The 23368-nt window shown below is 37.2% G+C and overlaps 1 protein-coding gene across 2 annotated transcripts in view; it reads right to left on the reverse strand.

The window, feature by feature from the left end:
* LOC129767060 (uncharacterized) overlaps positions 1-23368 on the reverse strand; it is a 73793-nt gene that overhangs the window by 15773 nt on the left and 34652 nt on the right. Inside the window, exons 1-5 of one of the 2 annotated variants that reach the window (XM_055767676.1) lie at positions 11041-11590; positions 9399-10214; positions 2054-2141; positions 1811-1896; positions 1357-1464 (exon numbers count right to left, since the gene is read on the reverse strand). In XM_055767676.1, the coding sequence (XP_055623651.1) occupies positions 1357-1464; positions 1811-1896; positions 2054-2141; positions 9399-9503 (387 nt within the window). In that variant the 5' untranslated portion in view covers positions 9504-10214; positions 11041-11590. Of the gene's footprint in view, positions 1-1356; positions 1465-1810; positions 1897-2053; positions 2142-9398; positions 10215-11040; positions 11591-23368 lie in introns of those variants that run through there. The other variant, XM_055767675.1, reaches the window with a different exon arrangement.

Below are 23368 nucleotides of genomic sequence, written 5' to 3' on the forward strand. Positions count from 1 at the left end.
TATTTTTACGTCCATATAAAGAGGAACGAAAAGTTGATTTCTGATGCAAAAAAGTAGTTTCCCCATCAATGGACGGTTTATTGTCTACCCATCGTGAACTCAAACCAACGAACTTAGACATTTATCAAGTATGCTTTATGGTGCTCGCGTTAGGATTAGTGAATAGCGAGCAAAATAGCGCACACACTGCATGCTATTTTACACGTGTGAGTAATTTTCGTGTACGATACAAAAGAATCTAGCTCACCTGTAGCGTATGTCAAACCACGTTGAACTCAAACATCGATGCATGCATACATGATACATGGAGAAGAGAGAGAGGAACGAATTCGTTTTGGGGGAAATCACTTCGAAATGCAATGAAGACAATTTGACTAGGAAGAATGAAATGATATAATCGTCGTAGAGGGGGAAAGTGACTAAACGCCCGACTGACTGTTTAGTCGTTTTGACGGAGAAACTGCATGAAGAAATCCGAAGTCATTTCCGACTGAATACGGATATAGTCAGTCAGATAGTCAGCTGATTATCCTCAGTTGACTATGACTATGCCGAGCCCTGGTCAACAATATCTGAATTTCCAACCACGGAATGGACAACTTCGCATTCGTTTTTCGTCAAGCATGCTCTGAATTAACTATGGTCACCCGAGAGTCTGAGGTAAGTGAAACGAAGTCCGTCCTAAGATGAGGTCCGTCTCAGCAGCTGGAAGGAAGTTTCCGTGACTGTTAGTCTCTTTCTCCCGTAGGTTGCGTATGAGCCAACCAGTCACCTTCGCTCCAAGACCTGCTTCTAACCGCCGCACGTACGTATGCAAGGAGTATGGAAGTATGTTTGAATAACATCTGCAAATATCGAAATTTGTCTGCCTTCATCAATCCTGAAATTGGAAGGTTGTGTGTTACATAATAACAGAAAACCTACGCTTGACACTTCACATTACTTAGAACTCTCTAATCCAAGTCATCCAGCTTTTCTGGGCATAATTTTAATGGGTTACCCGGAAAGTTTCTTTTCCCAAACAGAGTGCGTATAAATTTGAATTATATCAGTCGATTCTAGAATCATTATTTAGGGTTAAGCTACCAGCTATCGGTTCGGCAATTGATTCTATTGAAATTGATGAGGGTTGGCACTGTCCGATTATTGATAATAAATGAGCTGGCCACCAACAACAACTCTGAATTCCCAATCCACAAGTTTCTATGAACAAAGTTATCATAGAAAAAGGTTTTTCCTTGACAATCTTAAATACTCTACATAATTGTTTTCGAGCTGGTGCCAGAAAAAAACTTCCATTCCTGCGATGTTTGTCCTTCATCAACCCACGACCCCCACAGCCCTCCGTCCACTTACCCTATTCACATGGTCCCGCAGCACGTTGGAGTACACCATTGCGACGGCTTCGAGCGCCATGAAGGTGATGAATCCGATTATCCAGGGCACGACGAGACCGATGTTTTCCTACGGCGCGACAGCGGTAAACGATAAGAAAATAAAGAGCATTATATTAAAATAGAAAAATGAACATTTATGAGTTTTAACGGATTATACATGTCTCTCCCGTGCAGATGTCGCTCGGATGGGTATTTGATGGAGTTTGGGAGAATTTCATTTAATGTTTCATCAGCTGCCGCTTAAAAAATAGGAGACGTCAGCGGATATTAGCCCTGTCACATCCACTGACTTGGGGATTTAAACTTGCAAATTTATTAGCTGCGGGTCATAATTGGAATTGACGAGGGTTGAGCTGGGGCAAACTTTTGCGTGCGAACGGAACCCAAAGCCCAGTTGTTAACCTAATACTAACCTTGTAGATTCCAAAAATCAGCACCACGCTGAGCAGTATCATCGAGCACTGGGTGCCAATGATGGCGAAGTATGCAATCTGAACACCTGATGTCACATGTGCATGAAAAACGAAAAAGGTATACAACGTATCATAATCTCGTTATTTTTCTTCATGCATGTAACTGAAACTCCAAAAATTGAAAAAACAATGTATCTGTGTGAAAATTCAGAGCTATATATCTGTTCCTGTGCTATTACATACCATAGTATACGTCCTCCAGATCGCTGTACTTTTTCACGTTGACACTGATCCGCCACGAATAGAGCAGCACCACCAGGATGGAGATGTTCTGGAATGACAATTCCGATAGTGAAACAGGGAAAATATGCGGGTAATGGAATCGAAATTCGATTACAAACAGCTGGTCGAACACACACGGTTTGCGAATGAATATAATATAGAGATAACTGTATTCATGGAACGTATGGCGTTCAGCTAGGAACGACCCCCTGATGGAGCATGAGCTGCTCCGTTTGATAGTGTTTCAATTTTTATGGGTGATTTGATTTTCCAATTTGGATTAGTTTGAATGAGCACGCTTATTTGAATAACTTATCCATGAAAAGACGCAATTTCGATTTACTTAAAATATTCATAGAAACTGAATGCGGTTCTCGAAGTGGTTGATATTGATCACTTGGGGTCGATATTAGTTTCTCAGGGGTCGACATGAAAGAAAATTGATTTTGGGGGTCGACGAGGTCTAAAAATTGACCCCCATTTGATCAACACAAGTTCTTGTTTGAAACTTTCAAAATACAGTATTATTTAAGTTTTTTTGGAAAGCTAGAAAGCTAGCTGGTTTCTACCGTTTTGAATCATATTTCGGACGCTTAAGGCAGAAAAGCAGAAAAGAGATCTAAACTTTATGCACAGGTATTATTTGGTTGATATTTTTAATGAATTAGTTCAATATACTTTTAAGCATTCTACTTTGGTACCTATTTGAAAATCATCGAATAAAATGCTTTTCAAATGAAGCGAATAAGAATCAAACTTCGGACACTAAATCAAACTTCACATTATTTTGTTTTTTTTTTGGACGAAATTTATATTACACTTGATTATATTTTGAAGTCAACTGCGAAACACTTACCAAGCAATCACAGTAAACTGTTAACGATGATAAGAACTGATGATACACGGGAGAAATTTAAATATTTATGAACGGGTCAATTCTACGTGCTCATGCTAAGGAAACGTCAAACACAAACGATAATGAGTAGTGTTGTAAGATTTCTGCCAACTATGTTATAATTCAAATGTAGTTCTCATGTGAAATGATAGTGAAACCAAGGGATTACTCTAATGAAGCAATTGTGATATTAATTTGATAGTTATATCACCAGTGCATTAAGCATTTCAAGATATTAGAACAAAGTGTCCGAAATATGATTCAGAACGGTATAAAGTTTGTAGTAAAGACATAAAGTGTCTTGGAGGATTGAAGGATTTCTTGAAGCTGTGACTGAGAAGCACAAAAGCGACTGCTGTGATCACGAATGTTGATTGATTGATTTTGTTGGATTGTAAAGACTTTCAACTTTTCCAGTTCTAGTCCTGAGAAGGGCCCTTGTGAACAAACTCAATCCAAACTCCTTCTTCACCTGCCTTGAGAAAGACACTTCATTGTCATTGCTCATCAGCAAACCGTGTCCGCTTCCACAAACATCAACCGATGATCTCGTGAAAATGTTCAATAAAATTCGCAATTAAATATAAAAAATGTCGACAAAAATCCAGACTTTTGATTTTCTACCATCCAGATTTCTGTTCAACACCTGGCAACCCTGGCTTAAACCTTTATAAGGCCTTGGAAACTAGGCAAGGAATCGACTCAAACTTCAAAGAACATAATCCTTACATGAGGAAGAACACATTACCTTTGATAAAAAATAAACTATTGAAACAGTTGAAAAAATTGGTGGCAATATGGTTGCCACTGCCCATCAACCCCAAAAACTTTGCTTGCCGCTGCCTTGTGAGCTCTTTTTATTGTACCTTCGGTTATTCAAAAATTAAAACAATAACTCTAGCCAAAAAAATTGTTTATATAGACTTACAAAGAAAAAATATAAAATTAAAATTTTTCATCAAGTACACCATTTTTATTTTTATTAAAAAGAGTTTCGGTTGTTTCGAATATGTCACGCGAAAATTTTCTTTTGAGCGCGATATAATCGAGACGTTGCTATATTTCGTCCATTCCTCTAAATATATAGATATCTGCCTCAATCAATTGAAAATATTTTTGTGAAAAATTTATATTTTTTAAACATACTAATGAACAAGCAATTATCAAGCATTATCCGAACGCGCTAAATCCCACAATTTGATTGGATTTGTTTCACAAGTTTTTCTGTCTGAATAGAGCAAGTAGCAGCAAGTTTATTAACAGTTTATTTTTTCGTATCATTTTTCCAAAAATGACTTTTTTTTTAAATTCATAAGTTTTGAACTACTAAACCGATTCGAATGATCGACATATTAAATTAAAGCCAAATCTGGTCTTTTTTGAAAAAGTACTACATCTTCAGGAAATTCGAATTCGGTTCACGTTATTATTGATTGTATTCGTTTTTAATTGTTTTCATAGTCTCCAAGGGCCTAATGCTTTCACCATTCATTCAAATTATAATGAACCATCCGTAAAACAGTTCAGTAGCTCTAAAGCTCTCACACTAACGTACCGAGCAACTGCTGTTCGCGCTGAAGATACCACACGAGGAATAAAAGTGAGAACGATTGTTTCCATGCATATGTGCTGAAGAACTTGTACTCATAACGCTAAAAAGCCGTGAGAATATTTCGAGAGAGTCTAGCAATTCTCCTTTATCCCCTGAACGTAGGTTGTAAGCAGTATATTTGGTTCAGTAGCATATGAGATTCACGAACCGGTTTGCCGTTGAATCATTCAGATTCATGGGTTGCTACTGAATTTGAATGCAAATTATTCCTCAAGCGTATTTCATTTGAGCCAGCTAGAATCTATATTCTAGAAATGAGCACGACCCGTGTGTCGCACTTTTTGTGTTCATATCGTTGACTTTATTTTGAAGCAGGTTCATAAGGTTCATAAATATCATGTTTTGAATCTAACTTTGTGTAAATATAATATGATGATTTGAGTGAGTGTTGCAATGTTTGATAATTTATAAGATGTTTTCATTCTCACTTGAATTCCCGTATAATTATCCTTAATGATATTTCATAACTTAACGTTCATACGTTATATACTGGATGATATGTAATATTACTCCTTCCACAAGAAAGTTTACGGTAGATAACACTGTACGTATTTGCTGTATTTCGCTGTACGAGGAATGTATTCTCGTGAATAAAGCTCGTGGTAAACTTACCTCAAAACTTTCTGAAATCGAAAAGTGTATTCGAACCTATTAAACACTCCGTAGATAGAAGATATAGAAGTGCATTATTTCCCTTGAAAATTCATTTCCACATTCGAACAAAGATCAATTTCGTTAGCGCATACATCGAATGGACTGACAACGCTGATCACGATGTAATTTTAAAACATGTTGGAATTTAATTTTCCGGATTTTCCCATTTTTCAGAGACGACTACAACAAAATAAAGATGGTTCAAATGGGGTAGTTCCTTTTTCGGGGCATTCGGCATTCCATTTCTATTTATATAGATGAAAATAAAGCTTACATTTTATGAAATTACAGTCTGTAATGTTAAAAAAGTAGAAGGGTCTGAGTCTAGAGGCACGGACGGAAACTAGACGTAGAACTTTGAGAAGACTGTTCAGAACCATTATTATATGAACTGAACTGACCTTCAAACGCATTATCTTATGTGGATTCTGTAGCAAACTGATACTTTGTTCGTTACGAAATAGCATGTGAGAACGAACGAGGAAACCAAATGAATGTTAGCTGGAACACAATATACAGGGTTTTCCATTTCGGGCTTCCGAAAGTATACAGCCCTGCGCTGACAACCGTTTGACATAGCTGTCAACCAAAGCGTCATATCGTTAGTTGAATGTCTGCCATTTTACAATATGGGTCGTTTTAGCATCGCACAACGTGTTAATTTTGTTAAATTGTAATATAAAAATGATGAAAAACCGGCAAATGTTTTTCGAGCATTACGGTCGGATTTTGGTCGTCATGGACGGCCTACAGAGCACACAATCGTCAATGTAGTGCGTAAATTCGAACAAACTGGATCCGTAGCGGATATTGTGAAACTTGTGCATCATCGTAATGTGCGTTCGGCCGAAAATATTGCTGCTGTTGCTGCCAGTGTGGAGGATGACCCGAATGTTTCGATTCCACGGCGTGCTCAGCAATTGGGCTTGTCAAACACATCATTGTGGCGAATTTTGCATTTGGACTTGCACCTACATCCATATAAAGTCCAACTGGTACATAAATTAGAGCGTGGTGACCATGGAATGCGTCGGGTATACGTCGATTGGGTGAACGAACGTCAGCAGCAAAATGCTGAATTTTCGCATCAAATTTTCTTCAGCGATGAGGCACATTTCGAGCTCGGTGGCTATGTGAACACCCAAAATTTCCGTATATGGGGCTCAGAAAATCGACACGTGATTGTTGAGAGGCCATTGCATCCGCCAAAAGTCACTGTTTGGTGCGCATTATGGTCTGGTGGAGTCATCGGGCCGTATTTCTTTGAAAATGAGGAGGGCGAGACGGTAACTGTTTGAAAAAAGTTTGAAGATGAAGAATTGGAGGCTTTACTCGATCAAGATCCATCTCAAACGCAACAAGAATTTGCAGATACACTTGGAGTAGCTCAGCAAACCGTATCCGATCGTTTGAAAGCAATGGGAATGATCCGAAAGATAGGACATTGGGTGACTATGAATTGAAGCCACGAGACATTGAACGCCGTTTTTTCACGTGCGAACAACTGCTCCAAAGGCAAAAAAGAAAGGTTTTTTTTGCATCGAAAAGTTACTGGCGATGAAAAGTGCGTCCATTACGACAATCCTAAATGTCGGGCAACGTATGGATACCCAAGCCATGCATTATCATTGACGGCCGCGCGGAATATTCACGCCCAGAAGGTTATGCCGTCTATTTGGTGGGACCAGCTGGGTGTGGTGTACTATGAGCTGCTAAAATCGAATGAAACCATTACGGGGGACCTCTACCGATGACAATTGATGCGTTTGAGCCGTGCACTGAAGGAAAAACGGCCACAATACGAGCAAAGACACGATAAAGTTATTTCGCAGCACGGCAATGCTCGGCCGCATGTTGCGAAACCGGTCAAAACATACTTGGAAACGCTGAAATGGGAGGTCCTATCTCACCCGCTGTATTCTCTAGACATTGCTCCGTCCGATTACTACCTTTTTCGATCGATGCAACATGGCCTGGTAGACCAGCACTTCTCCAATTTTGATGAAGTAAAAAAATGGATTGTTTTGTGGTTAGGCGACAAATTAACCGATTATTACCGCAAAGGAATCCGTGAATTGCCAGAAAGATGGGAAAAAGTTGTGACTAGCGATGGACAAAACTTTGAATATTAAATTTGTAAGTGAAAGAAATGGGGAGTGAAGGAAATTTGGAAAATCGATTTTTTTCGGTGTCAAATGACTTAAAAATGCATGAAACTTCGAGATCTGGCGTAATCTCGAAAAAAAATTTTGGCCGGAAATTGACCTTTTGGGACTTTTGGAATTGAGTGGCTATAAAATCAAAACTTTGAGTGCTTTGAGGCACCCCTAAATCATGTCCGATTGAGCTGAAACTTTGCACAGATCATTTTTTTGGACCAATAAACAAAATATACATGGTCGGTTGTTTAGGTTCGATAATTATTTTCTTCCTCTTAGGCTATGTCCCAAAAAGTCAATTTCCTGCTAAATTTTTTTTTCGAGATGACACCAGATCTCGACGTTTCATGCATTTTTAAGTCTTTTGCAATAGAATTTTTTTCCAAATTTCCTCTACTCCCCTCTTGGAAGATTTTGTAGGATCAAAAAATCAAAACTTTGAGCGCTTTGAGGCACCCCTAAATCATGTCCGTTTGAGCTGAAACATTGCACATGTCATTTTTTGGGCCAATAAACAAATTGTATATGATATGTATTTGAAATTCGATGATGATTTTATCATCAAGTCATTTTTAACACAACTGCCTCCAATATACAATTTTATACTTACACTTGAAATCAATTTTTCACAATACACGATCGGTCGTTGATATGAAATTTCACGAAGAAACCAACATTGAAGAATTAACCGTATCACTCACCTTACTTGCAATATAAAAATGCCTTCGACTTGCATATATTTTCAATACCGATTTTCCCCGGGCATCTTTGTTTTGATGTCTCTGTTAGGGAACACATTCCGGTGGGAACAAAAGCTCCCCCTACTTTCATGTATTTGGAATGTCGATTTCCATCAGGCAGCTTGGTTTAGTTGTCTCTGTTAGGGAACACATTTCTGTAGCAACAAAAGTTCCCCATACTTTCATGTATTTGCAATGCTGATTTCCCCCTGGCAGCTTGGTTTTGATGTCTCTGTTAGGGAACCGCCGCATGTATCGCAATTTCGACCAATCAAAAGTGTGTATTTCCGTTATGATAGGTGTTGAGATTTTTCAATTGTTCGATAGTTATTTTCATGACATATATAATGTTCTTCAATATAAAAAATTTTAATCGAGTGCCGAAATCGATTGACGAAAATTTCATCAATCCATCATGAAATGACTGAGCAATAAGCGTTTGAAATTGGACAATTTTCACGATGTGCTCGATTTTAGATTTTAAATTTGTACCCCAATATGTTCCCGAAAGACGTAATCCTACGTCAAAAACCAAGAAACTTACCGGTACTCCTATTATTTTTTTCGTGACGGTTGGTCTGTTGGACGCCCGAATTCTATGCAAACATGTTGTCTGTTGCTTTTCCACCACAGCGCAAGCAGCGAGTGAAGTCTAAAAAACATACTCGCTTTATTCGATAAATTGCATACTTGTTTCGCTATCTTCACTGTTAGTGTTATAATAAAAATAGCTGAATAAATTCTCTATCTAATGGTATGTAGTACAACATATATCGCAATACCGATTTTTTTGTAATATGAATTTAAAATCTCTTATTGTTCCGTTATATTTTTCGTAGAGTTACTCTCATATATAGAAATCAACGACGTAGTCTTACGTCAAAATCTCAGTTAGTTCAATCGTAGAATTCTGGCTACAGTGACTCGTGAACTCGCTAATTATCGATCTTAACAGTGCAAATATCTTGTTAAATGTGCATTTGCTACGAATTTTCAAAAGTCCTACCGCGTAAGGAATGAAAACAGAAGTTTGACGAATCTATCGACTTTGTATTTTAGTGAAAACCCTTTCCGACTGAAGAGAAGTTTAAAATCGATACAAATGAGGGAAGCTACCACTTAGAATCGCATTTTCGAATTGAAAACACAACATACTGGTTTTATGAAACAGTCACTTACAGACTGGCATTACCTATGCAAAACATCAGCACATCAGCAAATCATTAGCGTTTAAGATTCTACTCACCAGCGTGTAAATGGCACTCGTCAGCGCTAAATGTTTCGCGTGCAGCATTCGACAGCATCCATTAGTCCGAAGTGGTCCGTAAGGGTACAGAATTGCGGACTTCATCGTAGGGAAAGATTTGATAGTCTACTTATCACGTCACTTTAGAACGCACTGAATGCTGTAACAAATCACGTTTCAGAGATGATGGAGGAATTTTGTTGTTGTTGTTGTTGTAGTTGGTCTTCCTTAAACAGGTTTTGACGACGAAACATCTACATTGAGATGCTGCAATGTCATTTCATTCCCTCCGGTCTAATTAGTATCACACTGAGTGGCATTTCGAATCAGTCCAACTTCTTCGGGCTGCGCTTTCTAGTTAACTGCAACTTGGAATGCTTCGCGACACACTTTCAGCAATGTCATTTAATTCATCATCACACACAAACCGAACTGGTACTGGAATGATTTTCTCGGTACGGCTTCCGTTTCCCTCGACTCATATTCCGGCGAGCTTCGCGAACCGGCATACATCACCGAAGATGCAAATAATTTGATTCAAGTCGACGTCTTCTGCAACCACGATTGCACGTCACCCTCGTCACCCTTATTATTTGACTTCTTCGGCGTTTCCGGGAAAACTCCTGCACTTGTCCTGCTGCTGCTGCGGGCCGAACCTCCACCGATGCCAACTGGTACTTGCAGGGTGACTTGATAAATGGAGCTTATTTTCCCCATCGTTTGTTGTTCGCTTCCTCCGGTCGCGTCGAGGTGGAGAAAAGTTGAAAAGTGTTCACGATAAATGTCATTAAACTCCAAGTTCGTGGCGCAATTTGGCTGCAGAAGAGAAGAAAAATGGTGGAAAAAAAGAAATATCTTAGCAAAATTTTTCCGCTGTGGTGGAGCGTGACTAACGCGGAATCGAGCAAGATTGAACGGTATGCATTGGTAAAGTATGCTGTCGCAGGAAACAAATTATAATAATTGATTGAATTTCTTGGCTGGCTGCAGTCTTCCGAAAAACACTTACACATGTCCACGTGATGTGAAAATTCCATGTTTTTGTTTGAATTCGAACATGATTTTCGCTAGTGTTGAATGTCTATCCCAAACACGAACAATGATACCCAAACCTAAACATGTGAAAACAAACACGATGTTTATAATTCAAGAACATCATGTACAAACATATCACCCGATGTCGCAGTATTCATTGCTTTCGTTTGTTTTCATGCACGGAAAGAAATTATTCATCCCAAAACATTTCTTCGTAGAATACTTTTTCACAGAAACGAACTTGAAATTTTGCTCGCATTTCAAAAATTGCACGAACTGAGAGGCTATGAGTTCATGCACATTTTGCACGTCCGATAAAATAATCCTTGGTTTCGTGCAAAGAAAAAATCCTCTGAATAGAAAGAATCTTTCTATGAGATTTTTTTTGCGTGCATGTTGGCAATTAAATTCTGGGGAGCCGACTGCACAGCGGGCGACGTCGTACAAATGCTGACCAAAAAAATAAATACCCAAAAATTAGTTTTAGATGCAACCTTCAGCGGCACACAGCAGAACCAGCAGAGAAATTTCAGCGGCTAAAACACACCATTAATTTCTCGATGTTATCACAAACTGAATGAAGGAAAAAACTAAAAGCTACACTTACACTGCACTATATACATGCGATTGCATCATCCTTTCTTCTCCTCTTCTTCGCTCGTTTTATAGCTCGGGTCGCGTTCGTCGCGAACAAGCAGTATTGGCCATTTGTATTCAAAGATCCAGCTAAAATTGTTGCTCCCGTGGTCGAGTGGTTAGCGGCACGCCTAACATGTCACTGCTGAATAATTCTGGTACATTATATTCGATTAAAATTATAGGAATACTGTAATCAAAGTTTGTTGTGGGTAACTAAACATCTCCGCCACGCTCTATTCAATTTTAGTATTTGTTCAGATAGCTAATAATAGCGAATGTTACATGAATTCAATATATAAATTGATGCGTGCACTAAATAATGATATCAAATGTGAAAAACTCTGATTTCAATCGATGTTTATTTTGTTCAGAACAGAAAAAGAAGTTTATTTTATTTGCCCAATATTTTAGACGAAGCACCCATGACAATGGGTAAGTATTTTTTTTTTTTATTAGGAAAGTATTTTTTCCATGTCAACATACCAACACACCACGCGTTGAGTGGTGGTGGTGTGGTGTCCAATTCGCTTCTTCTACTCTACGCACTGCCGGTGCTTGGGGTGAAAATGCAAGAGAAACTGTACACCATGTTCGAACATCATGTGAAACATTGGGATCAAACATCGTATGTCCAAACATATTACGAATACAAACATGTCACATTTTCAAACATAAGTACGAAAAATTCATGTTTGTACTCAAACACAAAAGTGTGAACAGTAGCGTGGACATGTTTATCCTGGACGCAGTGTTTTTTGTGAAACATGGAAGACTGGCTGGCTGTGTGGAGAAATCAATTTGAAACTTTATTCGATTGTTTTTGTTTCCGAGGTCGGGGCGAACTTCGGTTCGGGAAATTGCGCTTGGTTTGCTTTTATTCATTTTACAGATTCGTTTGGACAGTATTAGTTTCGGACATAAAAAAAATGATCTTGAAAGCATGTGCATGACTTGTTGTGTAAATTGTAAATCGTATATTGCTTACTTTGCTGAAATTTTAACGCTTATATGGAGTCAAATAACGTTTCTTTCAAATTATGACATCCTATCAGTTAAAGTATCCTGTTTTACAAGTCTAAATCAAGCGATAAAATTGGCTTCCATCATTCATCTAATACATCCCCCCGCCCATCGAAAACGTGCGTATTATTATACTTTGTGTCGTCCAAAACGTGAGAATGATCAACATATCTCTCATATGTGTTTACGGGTGAACCACAAAATTTAATCCACGCCAAGTGGGAATATTTTCCATACCTACACAATTTTCCAGCAAATGCCTCCGGCATGCCACATTTCCAGAGGCATGCGAGTAACTTTGCGGCGAAATGATAGCCTCGAGCTTTTATGGATATAAAGGAGCAGAAGTGAAGTGGATAATAAATAGATTTATCCATATTCTTCAGTCGTTCCGAGCCGTATGGAAAGGTGTGCTTTGCCAAATCGTTTTATCGCAGAAACCATTATATCAAACAGTCAAATGCGACAGGGGTATATATCTTGATTAGTTTCGCTGATTTGTCGGGGACAAAGTGTTATATGATAAGGATAATTTAAAATTAAATCTTGAAAATGTGTTTTCGAATTCCCAACCTTCGGCTCAAATCACACCACATTTCAAAATCATCCAACGAAGCCAAGTTGCGATGTGCATCAGTAAACCCTTTGATTACTAGCACTCCATCAATATGTTCGAATGACGCTCATAACAGACATCAGCTCTTCTTCAAAATCTATTTGTAGCACTCCGTCGATGGTTTAGAAACAGGAGTAATGGACACTGGTGGAATTTACATTCTTGAGCCTCTCCTTTTTCAAACCGAACCAGCATCTGTCATTTGCCGGTCTCCGGTCTGTGTAAGCCGGCCAGAAGGGCACTTAACCCTTATCAATGGGTTGGTCATTGTTTGCCGTGTGCTGTGTGATCCGGACATAACCATTGGACGGGCTTTTTCTAACGGAGGATTGCCTATCCCACCCCAAGGGGGAAAGCGGCAAATGGGACTCGAGGGCTTATGCGAATATGACGGTTTGGCTGGTATGTAAAATGGGTTGACAATCGAAAATTGAAGCTTTTTTTATGAACAATCATAAATCTGCCAATCTGCCTGAGCCTGGTGTGACAGATTTTAGGTTTTTGTTTATTGGATTTTGATAAAATTCAAGGAAGGCATGCGTCTAAATTTCAATCATTATCCAAGCATTTTTTTTTCGAGACACGTTCAACGTGGCAACATTTTATCATCATTATGAGCTTTCTTACAATTCCATCGCAACGAACACAAAGTATCATTCAGCAGATTTGATTTTGGTTCGAAGAAAGATCATAATATTCCCAACGGTTTTTTTCTCGAGAAAAGTATGACAACGGATTCACCATCTCACGAACTGTCTTTTCCAATAATCTAACGACAGTTTACGAAGTCCATTAAACTTTCCAGAATGATGGAGTTCCATCTCACACAATAGGGGTTCTTCGAAAGGGGTGCAAATTGAGGTTGACTGATCTGACCATTAATGGGGCGAGATTCGTATAACTCGTATATCTCGGAAGAGAATGAAAATCTAGCCGCATGTGTCCCAGATAAATCTTGTCATTGTAATCTCTATCGGTACGTGCGCTTTCGTATTTCAGGTTAATGAATCTTCAACTTCATTCTATTAACTTCAATTGACGCACAAACTACCAATCCATTACCCACAAAATACTGAAGACAGTCTGCATGCTCTGTATGAGGGCGTATAAAATGCGTTCAAAATAACAACGAAAATTGTTTTCAATTTTGTTCCTCTCAGAAAAAGCCTGACGGAAAGCATAAAATTAACAGCAAGCGCTACCGAGAATATTGCTGGGAGTTCTCAGAAAGTAATGTTTACTCGCCCAGCTTCTTCAAAAAATTCCGAATTGCGGATAAATTATGTACAAAAACATTTCGTAGCGGAAAAAAATAAAATCAATATATGGTTGGGGAAAAAGTACTAAAGGGTGTGTCACATCAAATTGCATCACGGAAAAAACGCTGTAGAAATTCGCCCAGTAGACCGATCCTTTTGAAAATTTTAGACAGTAAAATAAAAACTATTAAACAACTTTTGGCATTTTCTTTTTATTAATACTTCGAGCCCAAGCCCGTATGCTCGCACCTTCCTCTTTACCCCGTCTATAAGGTTCTGTACAACGTCAGGTTGTAGTTTTTTTTTGAACAGAAATCCATTTTCTCTTGAAGTCCGCCTCCGATTTGACAACTTTTGGGTTCTTCCGGAGGGCCTGCTTCATAATCGCCCAATATTTCTCTATTGGGCGAAGCTCCGGCGCGTTGGGCGGATTCATTTCCTTTGGCACGAAGGTGACCCCGTTGGCTTCGTACCACTCCAACACGTCCTTTGAATAGTGGCACGAAGCGAGATCCGGCCAGAAGATGGTCGGACCCTCGTGCTGCTTCAATAGTGGTAGTAAGCGCTTCTGTAGGCACTCCTTAAGGTAAACCTGCCCGTTTACCGTGCCGGTCATCACGAAGGGGGCGCTCCGCTTTCCGCAAGAGCAGATCGCTTGCCACACCATGTACTTTTTGGCAAACTTGGATAGTTTCTGCTTGCGAATCTCCTCCGGAACGCTGAATTTGTCCTCTGCGGAGAAGAACAACAGGCCCGGCAGCTGACGAAAGTCCGCCTTGACGTAGGTTTCGTCGTCCATTACCAGGCAATGCGGCTTCGTCAGCATTTCGGTGTACAGCTTCCGGGCTCGCGTCTTCCCCACCATGTTTTGCCTTTCGTCGCGGTTAGGAGCCTTCTGAACCTTGTATGTACGCAGGCCCTCCCGCTGCTTGGTCCGCTGGACGAATGAACTTGACAAATTCAGCTTATTGGCGACATCCTGGACCGAACTTCTCGGATCACGTCTAAACTGCTTAACTACGCGCTTGTGATCTTTTTCACTGACGGAGCATCCATTTTTGCCGTTCTTCACCTTCCGGTCGATGGTTAGGTACTCGAAGTATCGTTTTAGTACTCTGCTGACCGTGGATTGGACGATTCCCAGCATCTTACCGATGTCCCGTTGTGATAACTCCGGATTCTCGAAATGAGTGCACAGGATTAATTCACGACGCTCTATTTCGTTCGACGACATTTTTCCAAATTTACGAAAAATTGACAGTGAAGCATGGCCAACGTGATCTATACACTGTTATCTGATTATAAGCGAAAGCTGAAGATATAATTCCTAAAAATTAAATTTCTACAGCGTTTTTTCCGTGATGCAATTTGATGTGACACACCCTTTACATTAATTTTGGGTGAAATTCAAAACTATTTTTAATATGCCTCAGATTGTCCCATTCGGGTAAAATATGAACCGTTTTGTGGTAAAATTTGTTACCATTCTAAAGGTAGCTTCATAAAGTCTCTATCATAGAAGTCTTGGTCCTTATTGGAGAAAAACTCTAGCAATAGATTTTTACAATCTTCTCTTGATGCCAGTTTCTGGTCACCTGGAAATTTTGCAATGCGAGAAAATGGTGGTAATAGCTTGGTGCCAGGTCCGAACTATATGGTGGATGCATAAAAATATCCCAGCTCTCGGAATTTTGTGGGCTTGCGTTGGCCTGATGGAACAAAACACCTCTTCTGTTGGCCAATTCTGGACGTTTTTGGTCAATCGCTAGTTTCAAAGGGTCCATTTGTTGACAGTAGAGATCTGAGCTTAGTGTGGTACACTAAAAAAATTGAAAAAAAAATTAAAAAATTAAAAATAAATAAAATTGCACGTATTCTACTGTTGCAGTATCGGCACCATAAACATCATTCACAATTTCAGCGGCCTGGCTTGCATTTTCGCCTTTATAGAAGAGAAAGTGTAAAATGTACCGATTTTTTCTTTGTTGATCTCCATCGTTAACACCCTGTAACTCACGTTAGAATGGAACAAACAAAAAAACAGCAAAAGAATTTTTTTAGTGTGAAATTTCATCTTTACAACGAGTCTAAACTTGAAATTGTATGATCGATATTACGTGAGATATTGTTCACTAAAACCAGCTACCGAGAAAATAATGGATAACTTTTTCCCCAACCTAATATAATGAGTGATGATAAATCATCGACATTTCAGAAAAAGTAAATACTTATAAGATTTTTTGTTGAAATGGTCAGCAGAAAGAATTGGGTATCGAGATTTAGAATTCAAATGAATCTGATGAATGGAGCCGTATCACATTTTGTCTTTAGGTACTAGGCGTAGTTAAATGAAACCATACACACTAAACCACAATGGTTTTATTCAACGCTGTTGGACTTCACGAAAAACGTGTTTGTAGAATCTTGATAAGTGTTTGATTTTGTCAATCCTAGTGTATATTTGTAATTGAATGCATCCTTACAACAAAGTATGATACATGCGGAATGATTGGTTTGGTTACATTAACCATTAGATTGATTCAAATATCAATTCATAGCAAGAAGGGCATATTATATATATAAATATATTTTTTTTTTATAATATTTTTTCTTTATCTAGAAGATCTTGAGTCACAATTTAGTTTTAATCGCGAGCTATCGAAATTTTTGGATAATCGAATTCATGTATCCAAATCCAAGTCACGCAATTATCAACTAAATTACCCCTGTTTAAAAAAAACATGTCCTATGGTAATTTTGAGGAAGACGATATGATAGTAATGCTGATTTTTTAAATGCTGATTCAATTATTTTCCATTTTTCTTGAAAAAAAAAGTTTGATATTCGAGCATTCACGCAATAATCGTGCAACAAAAATGCACAACATTCCTTTTTCTTTCGAACTTTTGATTTCTCGTGAACTGCATGTCACTGGTGTTACAACATAGTTTTAAATCGTGCAGGAGATATTATCCCCAATTCTAGAGAATTTTATCCTCATTTTTTTCAACTTAAATTTATCTTACGGGTTCTATTTGAATACTGTGGATTCTAAATCATGCAGCATATGATTGATAGACAATGAGCTAGTTTTCTTTACAAAAATATTAACCTTGCGGAAAAAATAGATTTTGTTTTCGTTATTTTTGATTATATTGGTTTTTTTGTACTTTATATAGTTGAAGATAGACGACGCTATATTTTTAATATTTTTTCTTGTATGCTAAGTTTTTTTTACATACCACATCCAAAAATCAGACAGGCGTTTTTCTCGTTTTCGGATTTTGAGCTTAACTAGCTCATTTGCTTCAGTTTGTTATGTCGGTCATCTGAATCGGTTCAGTTTTTCAAAAGTTATGATTTTTGAAGAAAATCATTCTTGGAAAAAGGGGGACAAATGTGTTTTTAGACCACCCTTGAATGGAAATGACCATCCTCATGAAAAAAAAAAAAAATTAAAAAATACCTGTCTAATATTTTGCGATAAGAAACAGAACTACAAACTTCCAAGAAAATCTAAGAACCGTTATATCGGCTCTGCATGGAATGGCTGAATACATACAAGGTGGACTCGATTATATATAGTCTCCATTTTTTTAACTGTGTATAAATATTTTTTTAAATAACATATATTTATTGTTTTTCGGAATATAAAAAAAATTTACTATTTTTAGTTCTGTTCTTATTGTCAGGAGATACCTTTCTCATACAAAATAAATAAATAAATAAAACATTGTTATTTTACGTCTTTTTTAGTTCCGGGCTCTGTTTGTCTTAAACTGACTTACTTTGAAAAGTACGTTACGTAGGACAATTTTGCTGCTTTCATTTGAAATATGAGAAAATTTAGCACAGGATATAGTTTTTTTTTATTAGAGAGGCTTTGAAATTATAATTTCATTCGCCTCACAGGATATAGTTGTGAAACATCTAAATTAGTGAATTTAAATAACATTTTGGAAGTGAAAAACATAAAAGCCAAAATAAAATTCTATAGTCAGTTCTTTTATCACTCAATTTGTCCTTCGATACCCAACTTCTATTTTTCTCAATTTCGCTGCAGTATCGTTACGAATTTTTCCAGATGAGCCTTCAAACGAAATCTTCAAAAATCACTATTTTTACTCTACTGTTCTTATAAAAGACTATTAACTTTCACCTTAACGTTGAAATACACTCGATAAAAAATTAGAAGAACAGAGTGCGGAATCGAAATTTTTGGGTGGTTTTTGGAATGCTGTGACTTCGTGAAAAATCAACGCATGAAGATGGGATATATCATTTTGAAGCTTCAACTTTAAAATTTTGGAATATTCTACAAACGTATCGTTATGTGGGTGTGTAGATGTAGTGGTCAAAAATATCGGTATGAAAAGAAAAATCAAACGTTTTGTAGAACAACACAGTTTTTTGACAACAAACTCAATAACAACTCAATAACTTCTTAAACAAAGTCAAATCACCAGCTCTATGAAAATATAGGATACCGAATATAAAGTTTTGGCTAGTTTTTGAACCAATGTGGTTCATGATAGGATCTATAATAAAAAACGCTTTTAGTTATTATAGATAAAAATTTTAAACCAGAAAAATACAAACAAAAATATGCATGGTTCTGCTGCTATTTCAACCTAGAAATTATAATAGCATTGGACATTGAACCAACGTAAGATGTCTTGCAGATATGAGTGACAATGATCAAATAAAAATCATTCAGCTCTTCATGTAGCATCATGAATTCAGGTTTTTCAGTCTGGAACAAACAATTCCATCTGTTGGGAGTCTCGATCGGGCAGTAGTCGGGTGCGGATGTGTTTCCACTTGCTCCGTGTTCGATTTATTTCGTCGTTCGACATGTTTCAACTTGTCACAGGTCAATCCAATTTACAATGTGTAAAAGTGTTGATGAAAAAACTACCTTAGCGTTCGATAGTGATTTTAAGTGGTGTAAAGTGAATCTGTTGCGTGTTGTGTTTAAAAAAGCATTTATGCATTGATTGAACGATTTTTCGTTCTCGAATAATCGAAATGTGTCGATGTGTACAGTTGGTGATTTTCAAAGGCCACTGCGTATGAATGTATTCTCTCGTTTCTCGTGCCTAGAGCTCGGATACGCTCATTCTCAGTAGCGCTCGGTTTCTTGCTGTGACGGTTTTTTTGCAACGCGTGCGGATGATATTGCGGCGAATAAATGTGTTTCTTTTGGCGAATTCGATGTTTGTTCTCCATAGTGAATTTATCACCGATGAAGGAATCGCCGATATGGTTTGACTGAGCGAGCAGTGATGTTCTAAGCTAAGTTCTTTCTTTTTGTTATCTTCTTTCATAAATATTTCATAAATATTCATTCACATTTTCATTGCATTTCATTATATTTTCACATACAGTAAAAATGACTATTTTAAGAAAAATGCTCTAGTGTGGAACCAAGAATGACAGAAGTAATCATTGCCTCTGTTGCATTTTGTATTTTTCATAATCATAAATTATTTCTTTAAATTTGTAATGTCTATTTGTCAACAAATAAGACCAGACAAAACATCTTCCGTGGATCGTTTTCCTATTATGTATGCTTATATTTTATATATGTTATAGAATTATCTATTAATAATTAGCAAATTTCCAAGGAATTCAATTTTTTTTTTGACAATCAGATAGAGCATATAATTGTCGAGAGATTTTGTACCAACGAGAGAAGTGATAGCCAACTTTCACTACCGCTGTTTTTTTTCTCAATCAATAAAAAATCAGATCAAACATTTCTTTTACGCAGTTATTGACGTGACATCAATCGAAGGGTCGGATTGCATTAGACAATTTAACTGTTTAATTTCGCATAACTTTACTAACCGTTATTTTTTATTTAATATTTATACTTTTAATTTAATATAATTGATTAATTAACAATGGGTATTGGTAACCAAATTGTTTTATTGGTCCACGGAGACTTTGAGGGTGCTGAAGGAAATTGTTTTTTTGTTCTTCTCAAAATGTTTGTCCACTGCACACTTCGGAATAGGGGTATGTTGGTGAAATGTTTAGGGACTTGAGGCTCGTCATTTGTTTTTCTGTTTTTGTCGAGTTTATAATAATAAACATATTACGTCAGATTCCGGAGGTAAATTGCAGTCCCGCATATCATAAAATTCACAGATTCATCATTTCAGATGCTGCATTGAAAATTTGAACATTATGTTCAGGTTCCTGAACTTGGATATTCTCGAATTTCAGTATTCAACTTCTTTACAGGCCGCGGATATTATACAGGTGCTTTTACTACATACTTGGATATTACATTGTGTTTGTAGTTAGTAATTGCCATATATTTGTGTTGAATTTAGGTTACGTTTGAAAATTTCAACAGGAACACGCAGAACATCTCGGGTTCAGCCTTTTCTTTCATATTCATTATTTGTTATCAATTTTCTAATTGAATATTGTGTTTTGTATACTAAAATTTTTTTAAATGTTTGTCAATAAAAATGAAATCATAGTTTATCAAAACAATCCTTTCCTTACAGTTACTAATGTGACAACGAAGGCCGGAGCGCATTTACACCATTTGATTTGGTAACATATAATTTTACTAATCAATTTTCTTCCTCACCAGATACCATTTGCACTAGGTAATAGTAATATTAATAGTGGTAGTAATAATAATAGTGATAGTGGTGGCAATAATAATAGTGATAGTGCTGCTAATAGTAATAGTAATAGTAATAGTAATAGTAATAGTAATAGTAATAGTAATAGTAATAGTAATAGTAATAGTGATAGTGCTGCTAATAGTAATAGTAATAGTAATAGTAATAGTAATAGTAATAGTAATAGTAATAGTAATAGTAATAGTAATAGTAATAGTAATAGTAATAGTAATAGTAATAGTAATAGTAATAGTAATAGTAATAGTAATAGTAATAGTAATAGTAATAGTAATAGTAATAGTAATAGTAATAGTAATAGTAATAGTAATAGTAATAGTAATAGTAATAGTAATAGTAATAGTAATAGTAATAGTAATAGTAATAGTAATAGTAATAGTAATAGTAATAGTAATAGTAATAGTAATAGTAATAGTAATAGTAATAGTAATAGTAATAGTAATAGTAATAGTAATAGTAATAGTAATAGTAATAGTAATAGTAATAGTAATAGTAATAGTAATAGTAATAGTAATAGTAATAGTAATAGTAATAGTAATAGTAATAGTAATAGTAATAGTAATAGTAATAGTAATAGTAATAGTAATAGTAATAGTAATAGTAATAGTAATAGTAATAGTAATAGTAGTAGTAATAGTAATAGTAATAATAATAGTAATAGTAATAATAATAGTAATAGTAATAGTAATAGTAATAGTAATAGTAATAGTAATAGTAATAGTAAGTAATTATTAGCAATAACAAGCCCTGCCAGTAACACCGGCTGAGTGTATCCTATGGCTTACCTTCCCTACTAACACACTCCTAAATTCCCGAGACATTTATGAGAGCTCGTAGAGTTCTCTGCATCTCTCTTAAGTAAATGTTGAACTAACATTCCTTCCCTTTCCTTAGCAGTTGCAAGGACGTGGCCAGGACAATTCTCAACTGTTGGAGAAAACATGCCTTCATCTAAGAGATATTACCAATCATCAGCAACGGATGGAGGCTAGTTTTCAACTTAACAGTTCTGAATTCGTACCACCTACGATATTGTGCAACTTGCTCAATGCTAATGCTAATGGAACAAACAATTCCATCTGTTAATCTGGGACAAAACACACTCCAAAAAAAAGCAACAAAGGTTTTGTCATTAAATCTTTGGGGTCAATTTTGTCATTAAATCTCTGGGATCAATATTCTGCAAGCAGTCTGATTTTTGTCACATTCAAACTAAATGGTGAAAAACAAAATTTACTCTGAAAATCGTAAAATGCTGTATCACCTCGAATTCATTAATCCTTTTTGGGCCATTGAATATATAAGTATACAGCCATTCCATGTCAAATCGATAAAGTTGTTCTCAGATTGAAAAGTGAAAAATGAAAAGTGGTAGATTTGTTCGTTATTGCAAACAATTAGACCCTAAAACGGAAATGGTCACCCTAGTACCTAGTACCCTAGTACCCTAGTACCTTACCAACGACGTGCACCCTTCACCAGGCATCTCCAACCAAGTTTGCTTCCCATACTTTTGCAATTCCTCTGTAATTTTTGATCTGTCCATGCGACAAAAAATCCATGGAATACCAGATCACCTACGCTCCAATGTTATTCCGTCGATATTTTCGGAAAAATATGAGAAAGTTGGATCTGATAAAATGTTCTTTACTGACGGTTCATACATAAACAGGTCCACTGGCTTCGGCATCTTCAATGAAAATTCCAGTGCCTCTTTCAAACTCAAAGATCCTTGTTCCGTGTATGTCGCAGAAATGGGTGCGATATACTATGCTCTAGGGATCATTGAAACACTGCCCATCGACCATTATTTAATTTTTTCAGACAGTCTCAGCTCAATAGAGGCAATCCGCTCAATGAAAGTTGATAAACGCTCATCTTATTTCCTAACAAGAATAAGACATCTATTGAGTGTTTTGGTCGAAAAATTATACAAGATTACCTTAGCATGGGTTCCCTCTCATTGCTCGATTCCGGGGAATGAGAAAGCGGACTCGCTAGCTAAGGTGGGCGCTTTAGAAGGCATACTTTTTGAAAGGCAAATTGCCTATAATGAATTTTTTCACATTCCTCGTCAGGACACACTCGTTAGTTGGCAGCGCATGTGGAGTGAAGATGAGTTCGGTCGTTGGTTACACACGATTATCCCTAAGGTCTCGCCGAGTGCTTGGTTTAAGGGATTGAATGTAGGTCGTGATTTCATTCGCGTGATATCTCGGCTCATGTCCAATCACTACAACCTAAACGCGCATCTCTATCGCATTGGGCTCGCAGCAAACAATCTTTGTGATTGTGGCGATGGCTACCACGACATCGAGCATGTTGTCTGGTCGTGTATCCGGTTTCATGCTGCTCGCTCTCAGCTCTCTAGAGCACTGAGAGCAAAAGGCAGACAATCGGATATCCTCGTCCGGGATATCTTAGGTAGCCGTGATCCTGATCTTCTGCTTCATCTATACCTGTTCCTCAGAAACGCCGATGTCAACGTTCAATGATGTTTCCTTCGTTGTGTCCCTGTTTCATATCCCTCCTATCCGATCTATAAACTTTTACTTAGTCGCGGCAATACATACACACACTCTTTACAGATACACGGGCCAAAGGTTGTGCAGTCCACTGATGATTCAACAAGAGCCAAAGGTTGTACCGCTCATGACAACTCTACACGAGCTGATGATTGCGCCGGCTAGTGACCATTCTATCCTGGATTCCTCGAGTCGAGAAGACGCACCACGCTAG

Source organism: Toxorhynchites rutilus, chromosome 2 (assembly GCF_029784135.1).
Source record: "Toxorhynchites rutilus septentrionalis strain SRP chromosome 2, ASM2978413v1, whole genome shotgun sequence".
Classification (NCBI taxonomy): Eukaryota; Metazoa; Arthropoda; class Insecta; order Diptera; family Culicidae; genus Toxorhynchites; species Toxorhynchites rutilus.